Genomic DNA, 15,722 nt, shown 5'->3' with positions numbered 1-15,722 from the left:
GGCAGTTATCTTAATCCCCCCACCGATATAACCATTAAAGTGATTGCAGTGCATTCATTCAACAAGCCTAAATTTATTAAGACCTACAATGACAAAAACACAACAAGAAACAGTTCATAGAAGTACAATTAAGGTAACCAAGAGTTAGAGTTTACTTTTCTCCCAGGCAGCTCATCACCGTGGACCACTGACATCAATATTGTCCCTGTGCTTTTGGCTCTTCCTGCTTCCATTCTAACTTTCCTCGCCAAGTCGGGAGGACGGCTTATAGATGCTTTGTTGGCATTAATACAGCTCTGCAGTCCACTCCTTGGTGATCTACTTTGGTGCTATTTCACCATCTTCAAGAATTCCTTATCTTTTACAGTTTGTGCTCAGGTAGCCTCAGGGTGGACAGTAATCTTGTTTCCATCTCACCATTGTTTTACTTGCCTCTTAGAAAGTAGGCAGTGAAGTTGGCTGAGTATCACGTCATTCAAGGAATAAAATAAAAATTTCCCTCCTTTTTTCTATTTTCAACTTCTTTGCCTCCCTCCCCACTACTTTCTTGTATGTTCTGCTGGTGATAGATTTCAAACACATAGTCATCCTGGTAATATGGTGAAAGAATGAGCTTAATTCAGAGATATGGCATCTGCAGACACTTTCAGATAGTTTGCATTGGGAGTGATGCAATTTTTGTTAAGAAAAATAACTACTGACTGCCTATGTGCAAAGCTGAAAGGCCTACAAAAATGCTTGAGATAAAATCCCTTCACTAAGGAGTGTATAGTTTAATGGAGAGATGGCACATCTGCCAATTGCTTTTAGAGGTGGGATGACTCGCAGGGTGTCTGGGGGAAGCACTGTAAAGTCGAATCTCATTCTTAAATTCATGTATATGGGGTTTGGTTCATATTACTTTTCCAGATGACTTTTATTGCCCAAATTAGCCAGTTTGACCAGTGCCTACAACTGAAAAAGAATATGCACAAATTGGAAAGACAAAAATCTCCGGGTAACAGTATTCCAGATGTCTGATATTAGTAAGATAAACTCTCCTGGTATATGTATAGTTTGGTTGTGCCATTACACTTGACAGGTGAAAGATGTTTAAAACCCCGCAAAGATGTGCTATTTGCTGTTCCCAAAAAATGGCTCAAGAACTCCTTGGGGGGTGGATCCATGATTCTAGGACAGAATGGTTTCCACATGGATGTTGCCACCAATTAGTTGTATAGTTCATGTTTAAATTCAGAAGTAAATATTGCCCAAGCAGCCCCCAATTTAGATAGTGGCTTGCAATAAGGAGGAAGTTTGGTGAGTTGTGAAAAATTGTTGCTCTAATTTCACAGCTACGAAGTCTTTGAAAAGTGGGGAGATGCGCATGTCTGATTGGGAGTGTAAACCTATATGTATATTACAGCAAGACCACACGTATCAGTTTAGTACGTGAGAGCCCAGTGAAGGCAATGTCAGTTAATGCATAAGCAGTGGCACCTTTTGTAAAACTTGCTGTGTCAGGATTTGCTACAGGCGCGCCCCTCAGATAGATGGTTTGTGTATCTGGTTTAGGGAAGTTCCAAATTGGTGGCGGTTTAAATCGATTTGAGAGAGTATTTCTCTCTAAGATCAAAGACCTCTATCTGTTGATCAAGCAATGAAAAATGTTCTTCAGGAAGGAAATGGCTTGGTGTCCATCAAATCTTTACTGTGTTCACATATCCTTATAAACTAGCATACTGTCAAAAGTATATTGTGAGGAGCATTGGGCTCAAGAGGATGGATGGATGAAGCCAGCTGTAAGTGAGAACATAATTACAATGAATATGATTTTCTTGAACACCCTGGACTAATTCTTGTTTTACGGGAATTATTTAATCTTTAAAATAACTTTAAGTGGTAGCACTATTCTCCTTTTACGAGTAAGGAAACCCAGCCGTGGAGAGGTTAAGTAATTTGCCCTAAACTTTACTTCTGGTCCATCCTGGAGCCATATCAGGGGTGGCTTGCCATGTAAAGGGGTTTTTTGAGGAGGATGTGTTTTGGGAGCCTTCCTTCCCTTGTTCTCAGTCTTGGAAGGCTGGTCCTACATGTGGCTAATCTTTCTACTCTGGCTGTCTTAACCACTCACTGTGGATTGTTCCAGCTGCACTGACTGAGTGCACGTTGTTGATCACTTAAGTGAGTGCCTGGTCGGTTTCCAAGAGAATTTTGAGCTCTGCAAGTGGCAGAAGGTGATGAGCTCTGAGCAGCAAAGAGATGTTTGAAAACTTACCAAGCTGTCATCTATACAAAAAAGATAAATAACATGGTTCTTAGAAGCAGTTATGAAGAGCATGCAAGCAGTATAATCAAATCCTAACCTAAATGGTAATAGAGGTTGAGATTTGAATTTATGGAAATGTTGGAAATTTGATAAAGAAAAGCCCTTAAATGGTCTTTTACTATGTATACTGGATAATTTGGAGAGTAGAAGAGCGTTCCTTGCCTTTCTTGCATGTCTTTCAAAATTAGCTCCCATATCCACCCACTCCTGATACAGACACAAAGGGACTAGTGGTGGCTGATGTTTTTCTAAAATACGTTAAAGAAGAGCAGCTCTTTTAAAATTCGTCTTCATTTTGATCTCCATCCTTCAGTCCCTTCCTCACTCCCATCTCTCACCCATTCTGTTCTCATCGCACTGATTAGCCATCTTTTTACTTATATATGTGGGGGGGAACTCTGCCTCACCTTGCTTTTTCAGTATTTCAAGAGCTTTTGACTTTCATCCTCTAGCAAAATGCTGACTCCTCAGCTCTCACTCCAGTTGAGGCCTCGACTCTAACTTGATAAATCTGAGCCTTCTAATATACTTTCCCCTTTTCTCATACCATTTCCCATCCTCTTCATCTGCCTTTTGATTATAGGTTACATATATATTCTTGCCAGTTGCTTCAAAGATATCTTTGTCTTGGAGTTCTGCCATTTCACAGTTTGTCAAGTGTGATTTTCATTTTATTTATCCCGCTTAGGGTTCATTCTAATTCCTAAACCTGAAGATTCATGTCTTTCATCAAGCCTGAAAAATTCTTTCCCTATATTGCCTCTCTCTGGTTCTTTTTCTCTTCTTCTGACACATTTACTAGATGTATGTTGAGAAATACTTCTTTCCTTCATGTCTTTTAACCCTTGTTTTCTGTTTTTCATCTCCCTTCCTCTTTGTGCTGCATTTGAGTAATTTTCTCAGATCTATTTTTCAGATCTCAGAAAGTTTGCTCTTTCTGTATTCAGTGGGTCTAATCTGTGTTTATCTATCTTATATATGTTTTGAATTTTCTATTTCTAGTCTCTTTTTCAACAATAATTGAAAGAATAATTCTACTAATTTGAAGAATTTTTATGTGGTTCTTGTAAAATCTGACTTTGTAAGTACTTTTTAATTCTTTTCTCGTGTTTTCAGTTCCCACTTTTATATCTTTGGTCTTTGTAAAAATCCTAATTTTAGGATGTTTAAACTGGAACTATCTAATAGCTCTTATACCTGAAATTCTTGGTCATGGGAGGGGGTCGGGGGGGACTTCCTTATCCCTGTGTCTCCTGATCCTTGTTCGTGGTGGATGGTTCGTGTGTTTTGTCATTTTGGGTTGTGAGTTTTCCTTCAGGGACTTTCTCGGTGGTAATCTCATACAGGCCGAGGTGACTGTGTGTCCCTCCAGAGAGATTCTGTCTGTGCTTTTGTCAGGTGCGCAGGGTTATCACTGGCCTGGGCCACTTTTTATTTTAACTTCTCATCTAGAGGGGCAGACCACGTCAGAGTGGTTCAGTCTGAGCTTTAAACCTACATGAGGTGGGCCTGTGGTCATCCTTACTAGAGAGGCTTTTGGTCACCCCACTGAGATCCAGGCTGAGGCAGACACATTTTTTAACTGTCTCCTTGCGCAAGTTGGAGAATTTTTTTCTCTCTAGTCCACTATTTCACAGAGAGGGGTCTTTTGACAGTTCCAGCTTTATGTGGGAGTCTCAGTTCCCATTCCGTCACCTGTACATGAAGGCCCTGGAGCTTCTTCTCCCAAACCATGTGAATTTACAGTCCAAATCTCATGTTACCAAGGCCGGTAAGCTTCCCTCCTCTCAGGGCAGCCAGCGGCCATTCAGAGACTTGGTTTTGGTTTTCAGATCTCTCTGTGTGTTTGAGCCTGGAAAGTTCATTATTTTCTTGAGCACTCAGCAATGTATTTAAAAAGATATTTATTATATTTTACCCAGAATTTCTAACCTTTTAATAGCAAAAGATTTTTCAAAGATATCTAGTCTGCCAAGAGCACATCATCATCATCCTCTGACAGTGTCTACTAATAGGTGGAAGCTGCCTGTCTACATTCGAAGGGGAGTATGGAGAAGGGGCCTCTGCCCTTTAGAAGCTCATAGTTTTTTTTTGTTGTTTAACTTATTCATAAGCTCTGAGGACTGTTCATTCAGTCTTTCACGCAATCATCCTTACATTCATATCACATTCAATAAATACTTAGTAAGTTCCTATTATCCAGGCTTTCATTCATTTATTCAGCAAATATATATTGTGTACAGTATCTGCTACATGCCAGATATGTGCTCAAGCTCAGCAAAAACATACCCAATCCCTGTCTTCATGGAGGACACAAATATTGATCTGATAATTAAATAAATAAATGTAAAGTTGCAAATGTAGCAAGTGCCACAAAGTAAATCTGCATGATGCTATGAGATGTGTATGGGGGATTTGTCCAACTCAGGCCAGGAAGGGCTTATTTGAAGAAGTGAAATAAGCAAGAGTGGCTTTCATTGAGTGAAAAGGGGAGCAATAATTGTGCCAGATATGGAGCAGTATGTGCAAAGGCCCTGGGATGAGGATAACGGACTAAGAGAAGAGTGCTGAGATTGCAGTGGAAACAATGAGAGGAATATGGTTCCAGAAGAGGCTGAGAGGGAGCTAGAGGCCAAACCACGGAAGACCTTGTAGGCTATGTATTTATCATAAGAGCCATCGAAGAACTTTAAACAGGGGAATGACACATCTGATTTGCCCTTTGAAAAGATCTTTCTGACTTTAGAGGAAAGAACAGATTTGAGGAGTCAAGAGTGACAGTGGAGCCCAGTTGGGAGGCTATTGTCAGTAGACCAGATGAGAGTTGCTGGTAGCTCAACTCAGGTTTTGGCTTTGTAGAGAAGAAGATATGGACAGAGTTGAGATTTACTTAGCAGGTAAGATTATCAGGAAGAAACAGAGAGATGAGCCAGGAACAATTCCAAAATTTCAGGCTTATATACCTGGATGGCTGGTGGTGTTCCTTTACTGAGGCAGGGAACACTGGAAGAGGACAAGGTTTGGTAGAAAGGCATGGACTTTTCTTTTGCGCATATTGAGTTTGAGATTTTTGAAACATCTAAGAGGAAAATATCAAGAGGCAGTTAGATATATGGGTCCAGAGCTCAGAGAAGAGGTCTGGGGATATAAATATGTGAGTAATTTGCCTATAGGGGTTCATTAGATGAGATTTCCTGTGGGGAGATGGAAGCTATCTCTTAGATTTAGAGGTGTGGAGGTTATTGGTGACCTTAATGGGAGCTTTTTTGGCGGCAAGATGGGGTGAGAAGCTTGGAGTAGGATGTAGAGCCAGCAGGAGATGAGGAAGTGGAATCAGTGGGTAAAGACAACTTTCAAGAAGTTTGCCAGTGAACTTATGTAAGGCTTGAATTCATTTTTAAAGGAAACATGTCACTTAATTATGATTGCGAGGCAGAAAATATCTTTTAAAATAGAGAGTCAGGTGGCCGGCCTGGTGGTATAGTGGTTAAGTTTGCATGCTCTGCTTCGGTGGCCCGGGGTTTGCAGGTTTGGATCCTGGGCACAGATCTAGCACCACTCATTAAGCCATGCTGTGGCAGCATCCCACATAAAATAGAGGAAGGTTGGCACAGATGTTAGCTCAGGGACACTATTCCTCAGAAAAAAAATTAAAAAATTAAATTAATAAAAATAAAATAGAGAGTCAGTAGAAAAATATTAAAATGGTTTCTTGATAGTGAAAAGGTGGCCTAGATAGAGACATAGGCTGGCACAGAGAGGACACAAAGACACTGAACCAATATTGAATTGTAATAATAGCTAACATTTGTTGAGCTCTCACTACTGTCCCAGGTGCCTAAATGCTTAACGTGTATTAACTAACTTAACCTCCACAACAACTCTGTGGGGTCGGTACACTTATTATCCCATGCAGGACGTGAGGAAACTGGTCACCAGCAAGGTGCTGTAACTTGCCAGGGTAGGAAAACAGGATTTCAACGCAGACAGTCTGGCCGTGGAGTTCATGTGCGTAACCACTATGCGAGACTGCTTCTCGATGTGTGGGTACACGACAGAGTATCTGTATCGTCTGTGAGCCAAGATATGGACTCATCCATCCACAAATATTGAAACTGTTATTGGTTATATAATGACTTTGGGCAAAGACTATAAACTAATTACCTGTGACTCAAAAACTGTTCGAACTCCTTCTTGGCTTTGTTCTATAGAACAAGACAGGCGTAAATAGAAGGGTCATTAGACCCGCTTTAGCTTTAATCAGTGGCCTTTAATAAATATGTGCACATTATTCATCTAATTGCACCTGTAGCCACGCGGTGGCCTCGCTGCTGAGGGTGTACAATAGGTCAGTCAGCTGCCTTCACAACAGTCTGAAGCCACCTGCACCTCTTTGCCAAGATGTGTCATTTGTGAGTTTCATTAACCAATGTCCTAAAATAAGTGACCTTTCCGGGTCCCTGGGGGTTGGTTTTAACTCCAGCATGTGTGTTTCTTTTCCTCCTAAGGATTTAACAACACCGAGAGAACATGCGACAAAGAGTTTATTATACGTAGAACAGCCACCAATCGAGTACTGAATGTCCTCCGTCACTGGGTCTCAAAGCACGCACAGGTAATTCAGTGGCCTCGTTAATTATTTTCAAGAATTTTTTTAAACTAACTTTTTAAGTCGTTGCACATGTAAAACACCTCCTTGTTCTCTGGAGTTAGAGTTTGAAACCTTGAAATTGGAGCGCAGGAAGGGAAGCAACAGGAGGGTAGACGTGGATCAAAGCAGACACACACGCATCGCCAACACTCCCCGTTTCAGATCCCCAAATGGCGTGGCACAGGCGGGCAAGCAGGGCTCCGCTCGGCCCTCATCTTCTGAGGCAACAACTCCCACCCGTGGGCGCTAGAGCCAGGGCAGGGCTACTGTACTGTGCCACCCCGGGAGCACCATTCACAGGACCCTCTCTGTACGTGGAATTGTGCCAGCTGGAGTGGTGCCTCCTGGAGGTAAACAGCAGGTGCTCTCCTGAAGTAAACAGTAGATACCCCCTGGAGGTAAACAGCAGGTACTCACCAGAGGTAAACAGCAAATACGCCCTGGAGATAGACAGCAGATGCTCCCCTGAGGTAAACAGCAGGTGCCCTCTGGAGGTAAACAGCAGGGACTTCTCTGAGGTAAACAGGTGTCCCCTGAGGTAAACAGCAGGTAGTTATCTGAGGTAAACAGCAAATGTCCCCTGAGGTAAAAAGCAGGTACTCCCCTGAGGTAAACAGCAGATGCCACCTGGAGGTAAACAGCAGGTACTTGCCTGAGGTAAACAGCAGGCGCCCCCTTGGAGGTAAACAGCAGGTAGTTACCTGAGGTAAACAGCAGGTGCCCGCTGGAGGTAAGCAGTAGTCTGGTATCTGATCAGAGAGTGTTTTCTCAGCCTGGTTCAGGGGACGTTTTGCCTCACGCCCTTCGGTGTTTTGGTTCCTAGTGTCTGTTTTTAAATTGCATCACGCTGACAGGATGCCTACTTGTTATCTGTGTGTTTTCAGCGCACGTTTGTAGAATTTGTACCCACTTCACCATTTCACAAAATAGAGCGAGGGCCCCTTCGCCTCGGTTGGAGGCACACATTATGTTTGCCTCACCCGGGCCAGCTGATGGCCCAGCTCTCCTGGACATGTGGGGGGCTGGCACCTGCAAGGGGAGCAGGGAAAGAGAGAGGGGACCCTGTAGGGCTCAGACCAGAACACGTGAAACCTGTAACATGTGAGTTACCTGATGAGCAGAGAAGAGGAGAGAAGAGCAAGGAGTTCCCGGGTCTCACTTCATTGTGGAGACCGGCATGGGTCTGCCGCATGGTCCCTGGTAATGACAGTCCATCAGATAGGGTCACCTGATGGCCAGGCTCCTGAAATCCCTGTGGCAGGAGAATTCACTAATCGGGAAAAGTGGGATTTGGGCCTCACCACCAGTTAGCCCATGACAATTCTTAAATATTAATTAAAATAAAAACAAAGATACATTAAGTGGCATAAAATTTCATCTTATGCATCTTAAATAAATAAAAATGAATCCTATATGGCTCAAATTCCAAGAAGCATCCTTAGCTCATTGGAAATATCTAGTCTCTCTTCTCCATAATCTCAGTGAGCTGCTTGTTAATCCATTTTGCTCATCGCAGATAAAGGTGACAATGGGATTTCTCCTGCATCCGCCTGTCCATCGCATTCCTCTCTGGTTTTGACTCAGGGTCTTGACTGCTGATTCCTGGGGCCCACAATGGCTTCGAGAGGCAGAGAGCTTCGAGAGGCAAGGCGGAGCAGATGCTGCTCAGCTTTCTTCCCCGGTTTCAGCTCTGTGGTGCAAGTTCATGCCGAGACTCACGCAGTCGCAGCATGAGTCAGAGCCCAGGTTTCCCTGGCCTCAGCTCCCTCCTCTCTTCCAAATCTTCCCTCAAAAAACTCTAACCTTGCTGCCCTATCAGCCTCACTTCCCTCTTCTCAATCCCCGCTGCCCTCTTTTTCTAATGATCTCAAGCAGGAATCCCTCACAATTCACATATAACTCTTACAGTTGCTAGAAAAGAATCACAGAGCACATTATAATATGGTGGGGCTGTTTTACTTTTGCTAAAGAGAATTCATAGGTGGGAAGAGATTGGTGTACTGACTCCCTCACTTGTAATAAAGAGATTTATAGGAAGGTGTTATGATCTGATTTGAAAGCTGCAGTGTACACACATACATGATACAGATATACATACATACGTACACATGTGCATACAAGCACACATACATATGTGCATACAGGCAATATTAGGTTGAATAGCACCAAGTCAGTGGAACAGAAAATGGATTGATGTGAAAACAAAGGTCTCTTTATTCAGACTGTGTCCTGGTGGCTGCTAATTCTAATCCAGAAAGCATGGAAGTGTTAGCTTTTGCTTGGACAGTTAGATACTTTGCAGCCTGTTACTTCAGATGTGCTCGTACACGGGGAAGCCCTGGGTCATCAGTTCCAGTTAGAGGGCCGTGCTGGGAATCCCAGCTTCTCAGACTCTCCCTTTGTCAGGGTATATGTGGATGGACTAATCGCTCAGGTACTTGGTCTTTTCTCCGGATACGATTATTATAGACAATTTAGACCCTGATGTGCCAATGGCAGTTCTCACCACTCACTCACTTGCCTTTGCTTACCTTCCCTGCACGTGTGGGTGGATTTAGGGATCTGTGGTTGGCTTCAGATTGTCCTGGTGTGACCTTATCGTGCACATCCTGTCACCTTCCTATTCCAGGGAGTCTCCGTCACCCTCCCTGTGTCGACACATGACATGCAGGACATTTCTGTAGCATTTCTGCTTATTGGCAGTTGCTGTAGGACATTATTTGCTGTCTTCAGTGTCCAGATTTCCCTTCCTCCCTCTATGGACTCTCTACTGACCTGGGCTCCATGGTGGGAGTTTGAGCAAGTCAAAGCGGGCTCTTGGTAATGGATTGGTAAGCAGTCTGAATAGACACAGCTGCTTTTGGCTCATGGTCCTGGAGGCCATGTTGTGTGCCTGCCGCCTCCTCTCACCGACTGGGGGACAGCCAGAGCCAGTTGAATTCAGAGGAGGTGTGAGTGTGGCCCCTGACTTGATCTCCCTCAGCAAGCTGACCACTAGGGTGCTTAAAGATCGAGTAACAATCAGCGTGGTGCCTTCTCCAAGTTTATCTACAGGTCTTTACTCTCTCAAAGGCAGCGTCTAGCTATGAGATGAGCCTGCTGGTCCGAAAACCTGGGCTATAATCTGACTCTGCCAATTAACTCTTACCTTGGTCATCTTTGGTTTTCACAGCACAATATCAAGGGCTTGGACAAGAGCATTTTTCATTATCGGAGTCACTCTGTGCCAGCTGAGTCCATTTAAGGAAGAATGTAGCGTTATTGTGGCCACCCGATTACTTTGAATTAGGAGCTTTAAAAAAAAAGAGTATGAAATTGTACTCATTTCAAAAATACACCCAAACATGGCAACAAATGTGTTTTTCCTCACATGGTAGACTACCCTGGGACACCACTTCAACTTATAGAAAACAGAAAAGCCACAGTGAAGCAACAAGGTGTAGAACGGTCCCCAAATAATCTGGAGAATTGAGTCCACCACAGAGTATTAGATATTATGTATATACCTCCCATTTCTCATCAAAAGTAACTAATATTGGCAGATTCTACCTTGAACTTAATTCAGGAGAAATAAGTTGTGGAAGAATGAGCTGGTTTTCCAGAGAAATAAAATTTCCCTAGGATGTCACTTTAACTCCCTACCCGCCTCCCTCATGTGGTGCTAAAATGTCATTTCTTCTCCTAGAAGAAAACCTTCTATCATTTTCTTAGTAAGTAGTTGGTAAGGCTAGAATGTTTCACTTTATTTCGGATCCTAGAAGTTTTCATCTGTTAATATATTCCGCCCTAGTTTCTCCTCATTTAGTCGTGCTTTTTACTCATTAGTTGCCTTTTATGTTGAAAGTGAAGCCACAAGGCCAAGCTGGGCTTCTCGCATGTGCCTCATCTGTGGATCAGCAGAAGGAGCAGCAGCCCAGGGTCGGGGGCACCTGTGTTCTTCCTCCCACTCTGCCTCCATATCTTCTCTGGGGCCCTGAGTCAGTCACCCCTCTGAAAATGAGAACAGCCGTCCCTGTTTTACCTCCTCCAAGGATGTGCTGAGAATTAAAGGCGATGTTGACTTAAGAAGCCTGAGATACATAAGGTATAATATAGGTGTGTATGACTCAGGAGAGGAGAGATGCACCGTTCGTCTCTCCAGCTGGCCCCGAAGCTCCCTGCCGACAGCCTGTGTCATTCATCTTGGCATCCCCTTTCACACCGTTCTGCAATGCTGGGCGTAGGACAGACGCCCAGTCATAGTTGTCACTCGAGTTTACATTTTAGTGTTGCTGTTGTTCATTTTCTCCAGGAGGTCATTTTCTAGCCTTTAATATTTCCAAAGTCAGCCGAGACAGAGACGACGACCGCTAATGGCCCAGGACTCACGGCTGCGTGTGCAGAGAATCTGCATAAAGGAGCTGTTTTCATTAGGTGTCCACACACTTCTCGAGCACCTCCTGCCAGGAGGCCTTACGTGTCATTTGCACAATTGCATGGTGTCTACAGCTTCCCAGGCTGCAGAGCTGTTAACCAGACGCTCCTGTAACTGCTCTTCTCTTCTGTGCACAGACAGGCGAGGGAAGGACTTCAAGGCTGACTGTAGACAGTTTAGATCTGTGTTCCAGTGTCTGTCAGGGGCCTTGTATGCATAATCTGTAGCAATTTTGGTTTTCCTGAATTGTGTTATTCATCAACTAATTCTGCAAAGATGCTGTGTTCACTTGTTTGAGGAGCTTTACAGACCATGGCACTGATCAAGGAGCCTGCAGCTTTGTCTGCAGGTTATGACTCACTTCATCAGGGTACTGTCGGAATGACAAGTGGCTGAGAATGAAACAATCACCCATTTTCTTAATGGTAGGCTAAGGGAAATGTTTTAAAAGGGTGAGATCAGGCAAAAATGACCTACTTACATAAAAATCTCCTTCCCAAGGGAGTTTATGGAGGGGACATTGCTGCCCCCGTCTCTGTTCTCTTACCTCCTTCCTTCATTCACTAATAAGAATTGAGCATCAGTGTGTGCCAGACACTGGGGTAGATGCAAGGGTGTGCAAGATCCAGACATTGCTGAGTCAGGGTGGCTGGCCTTGAGTCTCTAGCAGAGAGGTCTCTGAAAATCCCACCAAGTGCCCCACGAGAGGAAGAGCTAGCCACTGTCCCTCTGCCCCATCCAGAGGGAACCCAGGCCAGCTCCCGCTGCACTAGCACATCGGGCTACGTTCCTTGCCCTGGAGGGTCAGAGTGAGAGCAAGAAAGTGAGAGGAGCTGGTAGAGAGAGAAGAAGGGGCCCCCCATGCAGGCTTCCAGGCTACGGTAGGAGGAAAGCTCTTACTCTGGACTGAGCTGGAGCTTTCAGATATTGGGCTGGATATTTTGATTGGCGTGATCATTCCTATAACTAAAGGTTCTGGAAGACTTTGGGGCCTGCCCAAAACCACATGCAGGGTTGGGGAGGATGGCCTACAGAGCAGTTGAATGGGCTCGGTGAGAAGCAGTACCACTGACTGGTGATTTCATCGTTGCCGGTGATACAGGAAGCGTAGGTCACCTTAGGAGAGCAGTTTCACACAATATATCAAAATAGCTCCGCTGTTCTGTTTCTAACCCACTTCAGTCCTTTTACGTTCATCGTGTGTTGGACAAAGAGAGCATATTTAGCTGACGATGAAGAACTCTTGAATTTATGTTTCAGTTTATATGTTTTGTTGCATTTTATTGAGATATTACATACTGCATACAAAGGGCACTAAACTTACATGTGTAGCTCAGTGACTTTTTACCTATGTACACGCCTGCACAACTACCACCTGGATCAAGATATGGAATGTTTCCAGCACCTGAGAGGCCCCTCCTGCTCCATGCCTCTCTTCCTGGCATTGTGCAGTTTTCTGTTAGCTTTAGTATTGTTCCTATTGATAGTATGCACTTTTTATATATTCAGGATAAAACCCTTTATCTGCCGATTACATTCATTTCCTCCAGTTTGTTCTTTTACTTTTAACATTGTATATGATTCTTTCTACATACATACACATACCCTTTCCCATTTCTAAGAGGGTTTTTTATATACTTTATCATATAAACATACACACACACTCACACAGACCCTGTCAGTCTTTTGTTAAAATATATATTCTGTAACACTTCCTGAACACGATTAACCAATAACTGCAGTTTAGGGTATAAGACAAGAACTGGCAGCTCTCACAACTCCACTCTGTAGTCACTCATAGCAGCTGAAGTGGTCATTTTTACACCTCCAAAAATCCCAGCAGGAGCTGAACTCAGGCCAGGCCGTCCACACAGCATGGATCTCAGAGCCAAGGGGCCTTCCGAATCCGGTTGGGAAAGCAGTGGGGCTATGGTGAAGAGCGGGGCTTCAGGGTCAGAGTTACCTGCATCGAAATCCCTGCCCCACAGGGATTTTGTTAGCCGTGTGGCTGAGCAGCCCGTTTAGCTCCCCAGGCCCCCATTGCTTCCTCTGTGTAAGTGGGGACGCCGTCACTTATTCCGTCCAGTGATGGTGAGGTCTTGGCGAGGTGAAACCCATTACAGTGACCCATACAGAGGAAGGCTCAAAGCACTGAGGATGGCTGATCCTGTGAGAGCCCTGTGACGGCGGGATCTGTCTAAACCAGGCCTTGAGGCAGGCAGAGTGTTGTCACCCCTGTATCACCAGTGAAGCCGTCAAGGCTCAGAGGGGTTCAATCGCTGGTGCGCAGTGAACTTTTTATAATGCTGGCAACGTTTTACATCTGTACTGTCCGGTACAGTAGCCTCTAGACACAGGTGGCTAATTGCACAGTTGAAATATAGCAAGCATGGCTGAAAAACTGAAGTTTTAACCCTATTTAAGTTTTAAACTTATGTAATTTAATTTGATTTAAATAGCCACGTTTGACTAATGGCTGTAGCGTAACTGCCCAGTTCTAACCCACACAAAAGTGCAGCAGCGGGCCAGACCCAGCTCTCAGGATTCTTTCCGCCCTCCTGCAGTGCCCCACTCCTCTGAAACGCACCTGGCTGCTGGTCTCCACTAGGGCCCCAATAAGCCTGCTCTATTAGGATTATGGAGACGAAAGCAAAAGCTTTATGTGGCATAGGTGTGGGGGCTCTAAATCTCAAAGAGAAGATGTGGCTTTTTCCAAAGAAGGGAACTGGACCAAGGAGCATCCTTACGTTGGTATTCGGGCCCGCAGCCCCAGGTCGGCGGTCCCGTGGGAGCGTGGCCTGTTGACTCACGGAGGTGGACAAATGGGTGCTGCTGTGAAGGCCCGTCCTCAGTGTGTTCAAGGAGCTCAGGGATCCGGGTGTCCTAAAATGAGAGTTCGCGCAGCTCGTCTCTTCTGTTTGTTATTTTGACAGATGACAGGGGGACCTTTCAAATTTTTTGGCATTAGTAAAACACAAAATCCTGCGTCGAATGAGAGCACTAAGTTCAGATTTATTCTTTGTTCCAAATCTGAAACGGAGGTTGGGCCAGGACAAACGTGGTACAGACTTTTGATGTGGGCGAGAGAATGAAATGTGTAAGAAAGAACCAGCTGCTTAACGCGCAGCTCCCATTGTCTCTACTGACAGCTCTCGGCCTGCTTCCAGCTCCGTCCTGTCCTCGGGCTCAGTGCCCTCCTTGTCTACACTCGCTCCTACCAGACTGCCATGGGAGACTTTCCCATCGGCTCTCGCTGCCCAGTCTCTGCTCTCGAGCCGTAGATCTTCTTTTCCGCTTGCAAGGCAGTCTTCAGAGTATGGATGCCTGACCTTTGAGCAATTTGCAGAAGAAAGACTGCCTCCCTGGGCCACAGCACTCTGTGGCACATGGGTGCTTCCCGTCCCCACACCCCTGAAGATGCTCAGGACTTTACAACCACCCTTCCCCAAGTCCTTACCAGAGCTGGACGAGGAGATTTCCCACAGTCCCCTTCTGGGAGAGATGTGTTGCAGGGACTGAGCTGGGAGGAGGAGCTGCTGGCTTCCGTAGAAATGATCTCTGAGCCAGCCAGAGCCCTCATATTGTCTTAGTTATGGTATGGGGCTCATGGTCTTTTATGGGCAACTTGAAAACCTAACCTGCCCCCACCCCTTAGAAGGCAGTTTCCTCTGTGAGGATATATTCTGAATGACAGACTCCAAATGTTTTTAAAAATTATTTTACAGATGCTGTCTTACTTACTATTGTCAGGCACTGTTCTAAGCAGTTTTCCAATATTAAGTCATTTACTCCTCGCTCCAACCTTTTGAGGGAGGGAAGGTAGATATTGTTATTGTCCCTGTTTTACAGATGAGGAACTTGAAGTCTAGAGCGATTAAATAGTTTGCCTGAGGTGACACAGAAGGCAAGTGCAGAACCAGGTTGCACACCCAGGCCGCTGGCCGCCCAGCTCATGCTCTGAACCCCTGACTCACAGCCTCTCCATCTCTCCAGCCAACTCTGGGAATGCAGGCGGCTCAAAGTGTACAGTGTAAAAAGCCACTTCTGACTCAAAACAGTGAGAATATATATGCTAGCACTGATGGTGCTTCCTCTCTGTTTCTAAATCTTTCCTTGGATAACTTACTTTTGTCCCAGAGTCTATTTTGTGTTGCTTAAACAATGGATATGTATTTGTAAACGTTGCTGTGGGGCCAAGCACTGACCCCTCCTGACAACCACTGCAGTGTCTCCTGCATTCAGATGGTGATTAGCAGACCCCTGGGTCAGCCTCCAGGGGACGCTGGCCCTGCAGTCTGCAGGACAGGTCAGGAAACCCATGCTGTTCTCGAGGCCTCGAGACCCCCGAC

At 44.8% G+C, this 15,722-nt stretch overlaps 1 protein-coding gene across 5 annotated transcripts in view; it reads left to right on the top strand.

Moving 5' to 3' along the window:
* Positions 1–15,722, top strand: part of RASGRF2 (Ras protein specific guanine nucleotide releasing factor 2) — a 220,216-nt gene that overhangs the window by 169,056 nt on the left and 35,438 nt on the right. For all 5 annotated transcript variants that reach the window (XM_046668415.1, XM_046668414.1, XM_046668413.1 and 2 more), the window contains one exon: positions 6,817–6,923. In XM_046668415.1, the coding sequence (XP_046524371.1) occupies positions 6,817–6,923 (107 nt within the window). The remainder of the gene's footprint in view (positions 1–6,816; positions 6,924–15,722) is intronic.

This window comes from Equus quagga, chromosome 7 (genome assembly GCF_021613505.1).
Source record: "Equus quagga isolate Etosha38 chromosome 7, UCLA_HA_Equagga_1.0, whole genome shotgun sequence".
Lineage (NCBI taxonomy): Eukaryota > Metazoa > Chordata > Mammalia > Perissodactyla > Equidae > Equus > Equus quagga.
Note: the sequence above shows the minus strand (reverse complement) of the source record. Positions and strands in the feature narration are given on the sequence as shown.